Source organism: Chironomus tepperi, unplaced genomic scaffold (genome assembly GCF_022539635.2).
Source record: "Chironomus tepperi strain 1889 unplaced genomic scaffold, CSIRO-AGI_Ctep_v1 contig_465, whole genome shotgun sequence".
Lineage (NCBI taxonomy): Eukaryota > Metazoa > Arthropoda > Insecta > Diptera > Chironomidae > Chironomus > Chironomus tepperi.
The window spans coordinates 181789-194350 of NW_027226587.1; the positions used below are offsets into that span (position 1 = coordinate 181789).

General features: G+C 32.3%; 1 protein-coding gene across 1 annotated transcript; it reads right to left on the reverse strand.

Moving 5' to 3' along the window:
• Positions 1-356: 356 nt before the first annotated feature.
• Positions 357-11416, reverse strand: LOC139099191 (sensory neuron membrane protein 1-like). Its single transcript, XM_070651588.1, is given in 11 exon segments — positions 357-597; positions 1394-1445; positions 1571-1697; positions 4198-4293; positions 4406-4417; positions 4419-4565; positions 4810-5014; positions 5358-5449; positions 6113-6521; positions 6596-6753; positions 11294-11416. Coding segments are annotated over 11 exon segments (1662 nt in total).
• Between the last annotated feature and the right edge of the window lie 1146 nt (positions 11417-12562).

Here is a 12562-nt window from a genome sequence, read left to right on the forward strand (position 1 = left end):
ATTTACATCAGATAGACGATTGATTTTATTTCAAAACATTTTTTATATACAGCATACCATTTAATGACATCCTTGCAAAAAGAAAGGTCTGACAAAAATAACACAACCCACTTGATACAGTCCATTTTTCGTAAAGAAATTTTAATTGCCTTAAGTGAATTCAAAAAGAAAGCTACAAAAAGCTTATTTCACATTTTTTGCTGCATCCCCTAATTAAAAAATCATTCCTTTCGTGAATCTACATCAAATGAGACTAAATTACATTTATATAAATTATTTAAATAAATGACAATACATAAAACAAGCAGTAACACAACAAGCAGCTGAACATGTATAAGAAGCCATCCTCATTGAAATTAATTTCCAGCATTTCTTGAATTCTGTACTTCTTCAACTCTGTTTTTGAGATAAATTAGATCATCTAATGTCTTTGTTGATGTTCCATCCGCTGATATAGGAATTGTCGTAGTCGTTGTGGTGGGTGTAACAGATAGTTTATTATTTTGCTCATTATAAAATACAAATCCTGATATTATTAATCCAATTGTGCTGCACACAATACCAATCCATTTAAGAATTGTATTGACTTTAAATGCTCTGTTTTGGGTTTTAATGGAAAGCATAGAATTAGTTGAATTGAAATGATGGGGATAATAATGGGATGTATTTATAAATGAATTGGATATTATTGATTAATGAGTTTATGTATAGGTTTAGCCAGGTTTGGTATATTATGCTTTAATTTATGATTTTCTTGGTGTTTCATGATAAATCGTTCAAATTTGGAATTTATGACATCAAGAACATCAAAAACAAGAATTTCCTATCTAGGTCCTGTCTACAGCCCTCAAATCATGCGTCAGTTTACGTAGCTTTCAAAAAAACATTGAAAGGAGTATTCCACAAGTTAACGGTTTTTTAAAATTCTAATTTTCAATGGTCAAAAACAATTTAAATTCAAAGTTCAAAATTTGAACTTGCAAATCACGTGTTTTTGTTTACAAAACAACAAATCATTAAATAACGTGTTTAAAACTATTTCTGCGTTACTGGATCAACTGTAGCTGGAAATAATCAATTGCACAAAGCTAAAGCTTTAAACCAGAACTCTCAAAAATACACTAAACACTAGAATTTAACTAAATTTTCATTATTCTCTCAATTTAAACAACCCAAACCTTTCCTCAACACGAAAATTAATGATATCCAGATCAATCTTTATTAAACCTTGATTAAAACCACCATATAAGCTTCTCGAATATCTGTCAATTCATTTAAAATGCCTCAAAAATGAATGTCAATCTATTAAACCTTCATGAATTTAAATATATCCAATATGAATTGATGAATGAATATCATATTAATTAAAAAACATGACGCAAACTTGACTCACAAGAATAATTGATATTTCAACAGGTTCGTATAGGTCTTATTCAATTCCAATCCTGACAATATTGATTGATATAGATTCAGATCCATAATTAATAGAGAGAGAAAGAGTAAAATAAAAGTCAATTAATTTGCATTTAATTAGTCAATTTGGTTTGCATATTGAATGCAATAAAATTACCTTCTTCAACCCAGATTAATGGCAATAGCGCTGTCGGTAATTTACTCATCATTTCATATTCATCAATTGGTTCCATTGCCAGTGAAAATTGCAAACGTTTCGCTCCCGATAATGGAGTGCCTGATATCTACGGAAACATAATATTTGTAGAAAAAAGTGGAAAAATTTTCGTGGAAATGAAATGAGGGGACGGACGACGCGCGCTTAATCAAAATCATAACTCTTTAGGTTACTGGATGACTGTATCCAACTGTGTGTATAACGATTATTTAATATTGACTTAAAGTCAACTGTCTCTTCATTTATGAAATTTATTTTCAGTAGTATTAATGTAAATTTGATAGAGCAATAATCAGGAACTTCATTTCAATTGAAAAAAGTCTGATATATACTGGGGAGGGTAAGTCTATCTGCGCAATTTTTGGTAATACTGTTCGAACACTTTCAACTGCTAATATTTCTGAGAATAAAGGACACTTCCTTTAGATATTCGTCTAGTGAGATTTGAACTCACGCACTTCTATTACATAACATGTGCTCTTAGCTACTGAGCTACCAGGGCTTGTTAGAGAGAGTCGCACAAAGCTTACTTAAATTTTCTGTAATAAACAGTGCTCATTGTACAATTCTTCTACTTGCATTGGACAAAAGCTGCAAATTCAGCAGAGATAGAAAGTCTTGCGTTTCTGTCAAAAGATAATTGCCAGTCTGGATATAACTTGAATTGTCATAATTTTTCTTAAACATCGGAACAAATTTAGGATTTTGGCATTAAACTGTGTCAAAATCAGTCATAACGTAGCCGTCAGGACACCCTCAAATATTGCCGTCAATGTAGCGATGTAGAGGCGTTCATTCAACTCCATTGTACTGTATGAGTATATGTTAGAGAATTTTGCATTTTAGAGAGCAAAACGATCCACCAAATCTCAATTTTGGCTTTCAGAATAGGCCATGAACAGCCATCATGATACGGCCAAGGCATTTTTTACGTCATGTTGAGATTTTGTCATCCAGAGTTGACAATAGGCTGTCTCCGACCATTTTATGTATTCTACAATCGACAGTCATTGGTGGTCGGTAAGTGGTAAGTGTCGGCCAGCTGCCGATGACAGATGTCAATAGTCGTCGTTGACTGCCGACGACAGATGTCAACGAACGTCGTTGACTGTCGATCAGAGGGCGAAGCCGAGCTTAGCTCGCTATAGTCGGCTAAGATCAGCTAAAGACGGCTTTAGCCGGCTAAAAAATTTCGTGAAATTTCGTTAGCTGGCTTTAGCTGGCTAAACTCCTCTTTAGCCGGCTAAAAGCGTAGCTAAAGCCGGTTAAAAAGAGAATTTTTGTCTTGTGAAGTTTAATGAAATTTCATACAAAAATTTCAATTTTTTTCTATTTGGCCGCTTAAGTTCGAGTCTCAAATTTTTTTTTTCTCTTCTTTTTTGCACTAAAAAATTTAAATTTATAATTTTTTGGTATTTAATAAGTAAATTTCAAGTATCTGAAGTGAATACTCATTCAAAATGGAAATAAATCCTTTTGATTAATTCACTACAATACTTTACTATCAGAAATTAAGTTAATAAATTTAAAAATGTTTAAAAAAGTGCAAAATTCGAAAATTACAATTTTTTGCAGTAAAGTTTCATTTTATCATCAAAGCAATGCACATTTAAAACAGAAAATATGTAACTCTTAACAGTTAAATTGAATTTTAGCATTTTATATAGTAGTTCTTTATCTTTAATTACAATTTCCTGTATTTCTCACCTTATCTATTGGAGAAAATGAAAATTTACTGCCAAAAATGTGAAATTTTTAAGTTTTGGACATTAATTTAACATTCCTGAAGGATTTTGATAGTAAAATATTATAATGAACTGATTAATTATGATTTATTTTAGTTTTGAATGAGCTTTTACTTCAGATACTTGAAATTTATGAATTAAATACCAAAAAAATAATAACTTTTCATAAATTTAAACTTTTTAGGGTAAAAAAAGAAGAAAAAAACAAATCTGAGTCTCGAACTTATGCAGCTAAAAAAGAAAAAGTTTGAAATTTTTGTATGAAATTCACAAGGCAAAAATTCTCTTTTTAGCCGGCTATAGCTGCGGTTTTAGCCGGCTAATATGCGTTTAGCCAGCTATAGCCAGCTAAAAGAAAACAACGAAATCCGTTAGCCGGCTAAAGCCAGCTAAGGTTTAGCCGATTTTTAGCTGGCTATAGCGAGCTAAACATGAGTCGGCTTCGCCCTCTGCTGTCGATGGTAGATGATGTTCGACAAGCTCTCGTTAATTGCCGTTGACCTATTGCCAACTCTGTTCACATCAACGTGGCAACATAGCGGTACTCTTCAAGAAGATATGCAGTTGTAAAATTTTATGATAATTCGTCCTGATATTAAAACGTCTAGCTTAATAGCTTTACCGGTACCAACTCATTTACACTTATTACTTAAGTCCTTACTAATTACTTACGTATTAATTAATCATTTTAATGAGTAAAATAAATGAAATTAAGTTGAACCCAAAAATGAGGGGCAAAAAAATCAGAGCAAATTTTCACAAGAAACTCAAATAATGAGGAAAATTTTTTTTATAAAGGCACTAATTATCTCATCATCTTACCGCTTCAAAGTTCACATAAACATCATGCTTGGAACGATTTGGATGAAGTCCTTCAACCGCTGCTAATAGACTTTCATCAGAATCTAAGAAATGCGGCTATTAAGATATTAAAAACAAAGAAAATGAAACATTTTTCATCCCCAAAAAAAAAAAGTTAAATTAATTAAAAAAAAGTTCAAAGATAATTAATGGAATTCCGATGAAATACCTTTGAACCTGCGAAGGACAAAAGAATCAGTTAAGAGATTAATATCAAAAAAAAGGAAGGTCTTTGTACCATAAATGCGAGATCCCATACAAGGCAGTAAGTCAATTGTTCCTCTTGGTGGACATGTTCCATCACAAAAGCACTGCTTCTTCTCATCATCCTTTTAAGTAAATTGCTATGTGATTTATTTTTTCATTCATTTGTATCAGAGTGTGGCTGTCTCAAAAACGACCGTTGATTTTTTCAAAAATAATAATTTTTGCCGTAAAATTCAAATTTTTTTTGACCGTTATTCCAAGTTTTCTTCGTAACGTACATTTTTATTTTAAAATAAGTTGAGTTCAAAATGTTCAAAATTTGAGACGGCCACACTCTGATTTGTACATACACATGTTGTTCCTTACCATAAAATCACCAAAGTCAATTGAATATAAAGAGGTCGGTAATCCAGCATACGATGACTTTCTTACATAATGTGCTTTTAATGACATACAAATGTCATGATTGTATGTCCAAAGACCATCGTCCGGTTCCAAGAATGGTGGAAATATTGTACTATCTGTACCATGAAATCGATTACATTCATCTCCATCCCACACAGACAGTTGACTACCGTAATGCATTACATATGAAAAAAAAGGTATGTGAAATTGTGATAGTGTATAAAATTTATAAATTGGAGATGATTAAGGTAAAGGATTACGAATAAGGAGTTGATAGGTCAATAAGATGTGAATTGAGGACGAGGTTAAGGAATTCAAATGGAAAGTAATTTAGATTAGATTTATCTCATGCATTATTGAAGTTGAGGTTAATAGAAAAATTTATAATCCTTCCATTGCCCTTGACAGGCACAAGCAAGAATTTAACTTTTCCTTTCATTAATTCTTTCTGTAATTCCACTTCTTAAATGCAATTAATCTTAATATAATAAAATGCATCATTAACTCACTTGTCGCCATTTATCTTTACAACTCTTCCAAGGTCCTTAATATCTCTTATACCTCGCAACATTGTAAATTTTGCCATATCAGTATTGTTTTTCTTTGTATTGTAGACATGCAATAAAAGAGAGGAAATGTTATGAATGTTGTGAGAATCTTTTTACAGTAAATTGGAAGTTAGGGGTATTCTTTGATGCTTTAAGGAAAAGCAGCATTATAACTTTTTATGAAAATTTAGAAACTAAACATTCAAAGATTTTTCAACATAGTAAAATGTTGTTAAAGTAATAAAACGATGTAAAACAACGCAAAAAGTTGTAAAACTATGAAAAACATATGCAGAACATTATAAAACTCAATAAAACATTGTAATAAAATGGTGTATAACATTGCAAAACGCTGTAAAATGTAGCAAAGCGTTGTAAATAATTGTAAAACAAAACAAAACATTGTAAAACATAATAAAACAATGTAAAATAATACAAATATGTTTTAAAACAATGCGTATTTCATTGTAAAACAATGAAAAATATTGTAAAACAATGAAAAACATTGCAATACAGTGAAAAACAATGTAAAAACGAAGCAATACAGCGCGTTTACTTAAAAATCTGAATTATTTCAATGTTTAAGATATCCAGTCATTAGGACATACTAAAATCTACATCCTCATCCAGCATTTAATCAGATAACACCGGATGTTTTAAGGAAAAAACAAGTATGAAATGAAAAATGATTTAAAAAAACAAACAACAAAACTTACGTGACCAAGCAGTGAAATAGAAAGATGAGTTTCATTTACAACTTTAACGCCTTGCTCAATGCCTTCACTCCGTATAGCAGCACATACAACTTTTGAAGCAAATTCATTTCCTGAACAGTTAAACTCCATACCCGAAAACATAAAATCCATAGCACGAATCCTTACAAATGGACTCGAAACATTACCAAAAATTTGATTCATTGCTTTAATTATCGTTGGCAGAAAAGCTTCTCGTTCTTGCTTTGCTGTCATGGTCGTTGCTAAGAGTATAAGATTTGGGACAACAACTTCCTCATTACCCGTTAGTCCATTAGATAAATCCGGACGAAATTTAAAGATTTGCTTTAATGTAAATGTAATTGTATCTTTTGAGTCATCATCAACGAGATTCTCACGAAGCTTCCATTCACTGTGGGACGGATAAATAAAAAATATACAGCATAAAAAATTCCAACATTATAATGATGTTGATTGTCTACATACTCGAATACATAAGGCCCAATCTCATTTAATTTCGGTTTATTTCCGTTCAGGATGTCATCAGAGTTTGTGATATTGAAAATTGAAACCTTAAATGTCAGTGGAAATGGAATGTTTTCAAACAATGGTCGCATTTGTGATCCCTTCCTTAATTGAACGTTCTTTAAAAAAAATTGGGAAAATTGAAAATTGTTGGTAATTTTTTAAAATTCATTATAAAGCACGTGGTACTGATTATTCAGAGTGTGGCCGTCTCAAATTCGAGTTTTTCGAACAAATTCGAACAATTCGAACTCAACTTATTTAAAATAAAAATTTACGTTATGAAGAAAAGTAAAACTAACGGTCAAAAATAATTTGAATAATAACGACAAAATATATTTTTTTGAAAAAAATTAACGGTCGATTTTGAGAAAGCCACTCTCTGTGATTATTTTTAGAAAATTATATGATGTGGTAAGCAATGTGGCTTTGCTGCTGATTTTTTTGTATCCATGGCATGTGATTGAAAAATTCGAGAAAAATAAATGGCGAAAAAAAGAGTTCAGTGAAGCTCATGAAAATGATGATTTCGAGACAGGTACTTGGTCATTGTAAGACATAAAAGCTGTGTAGGAACGTGTAGATACATCATTATTATTTGAAAATAAATATATGAATGCAAAATTGTCATAGGAAGCTCCAAAAATATATAAAAATGAGACAGACATCGATGTTGTGTGTCTGTATCTTGAAACCTTTTTCAAAATACTTGAACAGACATGGAACATGTTTTTGAGTATGTTGACAAAATTGAGCATGCTCCATTGTGTTGATTGAGTATCCTTATGAGCACGTTCATATGGATCAGCATGCTCATTGTCTATTAGAGATAGATCTTGGCAAGCTTACAGTCGAGTCGACTTAAATTGGCCGTTCTATACAAACTCCTAGTCGATGCCGAGTTCTAAATTTTGGATCTAAACTTTTACCCGAGCAGCAAATTGTGTTCACTAGGGCACCGCTACGTCACCGTATCAATAACAAGACGTAAAGTTGTCCTAACGGCAACAACCGTGACTGCTGATATCGATTCATTTTTACACTGAAACATATGGTTCCCCCGATTAATCTGCTTAGGTTAAGGCATTCGTGGTCCGTGCTTAATTATATTGATTGATTTAGATGAGTATGCTCATTGTCTAGTAGGGATAATTCTTGGAGAGTTCGCTATCGATTCAAATTTAATGTGAATTCAAGTTGATTTCGAACAAGGGCTTATTTGGTTTAAACCTAGCTTCTTCCTTATCTTTTGCAGTCCATTCATTATCCACACACCATTCATCCCCACCTATTACTAGCCGCACCTTACTTCAAACTCTAGATCTAAATCTCTTTATATAAAAGTTTTAAGGTTATACCAAAAATCACAAGTCGACTAATCTATCCAAAATTCTGCATCAGACCGATGATACCAAATCAAAGGCCAGTTCGACTCAAATGAAACTGAATCTGGCACCAATTCAGAGTATCGTCGTCCTGTTGCTATAAAGTTCAGCAAAAACTCTGGTAAACGAAATCCGACCTTAGGCCAAAGTCACGCTCTTGTAACCGAAATTCGACACCTAGACGGCGTGACTCAACTAAACCGAATTCAACCCCAATTAAGAATGACGCTCTTGTAAACGGAATCCAACCCCAAGTCAAAGTCATGCCAACCTATTACCGGCTTTTTGATCGATTAATCAATTCGTGGTATTCGGGTACGTCTACCTTTATCTCATCATATCATCACTTACCATCAAAATTCATTCATAAGAAAACGTTCCAAGAAAATTAGTCAAATAATTTTGCACCCTCAAAACTTCAAACTGTTTGGTGAACAGCACCGTATCAAATATGCCATCTCTCATAAAAAAAAAGGTAAACTGTCTACTTTACCAATAAAAATTCTCTGGGTTCATATTATTTTAAAAAAAAAAGTGATACCGAAGCGATGTTTCCGACGAGATCAAAGTAAAAAGTATTCAGTAAACATATTTGTTACAAGATATAAAAAAAAATTACAAAAGTACTCGTTCTTATCGAGTCACTTCAGCGCATTTTTGTCCCAGCGATCAGTAATTGATTAATAAATCACTTCCAGATCTAAAAAACGAGATCCAGTAAGATCTAGGTCACTTTCAGACCTAAAAACAAGATCCAATAAGATCCAGGTCACTTCTAGATCCTCAAAACAAGATCCAGTAAGATCCAGATCCAAAAAACAAGATCTAGTAGGATCCAGGTTACTTCCAAGCCCAAAAAACAAGATCCAAGAATTTCGTCATTTAACGGATTTCCAAAATTTAAAACACATAACGGTTACGATAAATTCAAATTTTGTTCTGTTAACACTGTAAAAACATCAAAGAACATTGAAAAACACTGTAAAACAATGAAAAAACGTGTTGTTGTTTTTGTTTATCGAAATGAAAAGTTGTTAATTATAGTATTTATGCTATGATTTGAAACTTTTAAATGCATTTGCCCGCAATAAAACAACAGTACGGAGCTAATAAAACAAACCAGAGCCTCTACGATGTCTGGTTTTCGAGATCTCGATACCCAGCCGAACAAAGTGCTTGAATAAGCTACCTTTTTGAAAAAAATTTCAAAAATGCGCTAAAAAGAGAATCCTTTGAGTATTTTCTTTTTGTGCTGAACAAATCTTGACTCTTTGTATCCCATTGAAAAAAAATGTTGAAAACAGATTCTTTTATAGGAACAAAAAGTTCCTCCCCTCCTGTAGTGACATGCAAATAGAAAACAGCTTGACAATATCGCATACAGTTTTATTTTAGGTACGAAGTATTTCCATTTTTTTGATGATTATTATGATGGTGCAGTTAAGGAAGCCATTGAATGTGATGTAATTGTAACTCTTACAGCAATATGCATAGTTAAAATTAATTTTTTGAAATTTTGAGGATATTATTTTACATGCTGTACTTGAGGACTCAGAGTTGGCTAACGCCTACTCAAGATTGTTTTTTGTAAAAAAAACATTCCTTTTTGATATTTGTCTTTTAAAGACTAATTGGCATCTTCTTTACTTAGGGTTGTTCACTTATTATGCTTATAATTTGTGATATGGGAATGTCTGCATCTGTTCCAACAGAATCCACTGATTATGCTTTGTTGTTGTGTTGTATCATCCCAATAGTTCAATCCGCTGATTTCCTGGTAAATTCAATCCTATTCGAATATTTCTACTTATGTATATTTACGTCATTGTCAGTCTTGTAATGCCATGAGCATTGTGTGCAAATGATTGTAATACCGACATAGAATATGTAATGATTGAGATTGGCTAATAGTGAGAATCGAACCCACGCCTTTACAGAAGGGAAGTTTGATGATATCCGGTCTGTTGCTTAACCTGTCATTCACAGAAGCCTTACTCTCACAATGACAGATTCACCTACATATGGATTGATTTCCTAGACTCCTTTCTACTCTTCCTTCCAAGATCTAAAGAAGCTTTTAAAGTCCTTAATCTGCTACATGTATTACGTTTCAAATTTCTTACTTATTTAGTTAGTGCTATTTGCTTACTTACCAAGGAAGTAAGTAACTAACCGACTCGTGCTATTTGGGTTATACATTTGGCATTTCGTGTATTTCTGCTTTATATTCATATTTAAAAGAATATTTGATCATTAAAATTTTTTTACCAAATTCGCAATATAAATAATAAAAAGAGGCTCAGCATTTTCATTGATGTTTACATGAGTAAAAGTTTACAAAATGTAATACAAAGTTTAAATGACTCTTTGATAAGACACAAGACCGATCAATATATGAAATAAAGAGGCTGATTTGTTGTAGTATATAACAAAGCAGTTATGACTTAATCTTCGGATTTGAGCTAGAAGTCGAAACTTAAATGAATTTGCCACAGATCACTTAGCACTGACAGATCACTTCTAAGGTTTTAGGAAAAAGAGCACACTTTCTCTATACGAAGCCTCAGGAAGATTCTAATCCGGGCCCTAAGATATCCGGTCGCATGCTTCTACCACTAAGCTATCTGGAATAGCTAGAGGGAGTGGAACTATTTCTATTAAATTTTTAATCAGCTTTTAGCTTTTACATAGTTCACTTATTATTTAATCTGAAAATTGATATTTTGACTCCCTCACGCCGTAATTAAATCTCAAACTCCCATCCCTAAGAACATCACGTATTAAGTCAACTCCTAGTCAAAGTGCACTCAAGCCAATTTCGATCTCTGAATTTAATTATTCACTATGATGTTTATTCTTCAGTGTTTAAAAACAGACTAAATGATTATATGAAAGGGGAATAACAACTATAAAAGACGAAAACAAATAATCCTAGTTTAAAATAAAATTTAAATATCAAACGACAGTTGATATAATCTCAAAGCTGTTGACATATAAACGATTTATGTTTGATAAAGGCTTTTGTGAATGACAATTTTTGTTTGTGAATCAAACAGGAATCCTCACTATGACATATATAAATATTCATCGATTTTCACCATTTTAATACACAAAGTTCAATTGCCCAAAAGGTCATTAAATTTGAACATTTCTTTTAAATTCATTAAGGTCAGCATTACCCATAGGAAAATCAACTCAATCAGCATAAAAGCCAACAACAATGCTCAATCAATCCTAAATATAAGTTAATGCATGATTAATCTTTAAAACTTACTTTTTTCAATACAAACTTTACGGTTTGAGGAAGAATAAAGTATCCGTTCAAGCATGAAAATACAAAAGCACATAGCGAAATGATTGCAATCTTTTTGTAATTCAAATTTAGATTTAACTTCATCTCTTTTTTGTCGTCTGCTGTGCCTTATTATTGGAGAAAATAAAAAAGAGTCTTATGAAGGCACACGAGTCGATATATTTTGTATTTTGTAACAACAGACAATAATTGTGTAACGTTTTGCGTACTCTGATTATGAAAACAACCCGACTAGAAGTGAATTTTTTTTTATGTGCTGTCCCCAAAATGATTCTCGTTGAACTGTGTAAAAAGTAATTAAAAATTATCATTATTATATTTTTAAAATTTAACATTTTTTTTGTGCTTTTTTATGATATCTGAATTGTAATGGAATTTTTCAAGCTAGTCTGTGTGTCTGGAAATTAATTTTAACTTTTTGAAACTGTTATGCAATCAGTAGAATCGTCCCGGAAAGCACATGGCTCAGTAATGATTGAAATACGGATGCTAGGCCGACTTTACTCTTGTCTGAGATTGGATTTCATCAAATCGAGTCTGGGTCTAGATTCTAGAGCAGTGTCGTCCATGCTGTGGCCTGGAATTTTTTGGAAATACAATGAAACAATTGTATATCGTGTGCGACTTTGACAAAACTGCTCTAGACAACTCTATTGGCTTGAAGCCCAATTTTCGACCATTTCTACATTATATGGCATTTGGCAGACGGAACCCAGTGATAAACCCAGATTTAGACATCATCTGAGGGAGGTCATAAATCACAGCTAATCTGTACGGCCAGCGAAGTAAGTAAGTAGTTTACGTCATATACCTCCCGGGCCATATTAACTGAAAAGCACAGATTTCTCATTTAAAATTTTACAAGAGTTGAAAGTTTATCTTCTTTTTTCTGTAATTATTTTGGACAATCGCATTTAATGAGATCCGAGGATTCAGACATTCTTGTGAAAATCATGTGTATGAAAACTTTTAGGAATCTGTGAAATTTTAAGCTAAAATGTTTATTATTGCTTTTTTAAAAAGTGTAATTATTGGAATTTCGTGAGCATTGTACGAAGGGATTGAAAAATTGGTCTACAGTAGGAATTGAACTCACGTATTCACAAAAGATTAATACAGTTATCCGATCTGTTGTCTATTCACTCGTCTCGGTCCTATTCTCGAATTGGCTGATTTTCCTGTATATGGCTCGATAACTCAGATTCTATTCCACTCAAACACCACAATTAT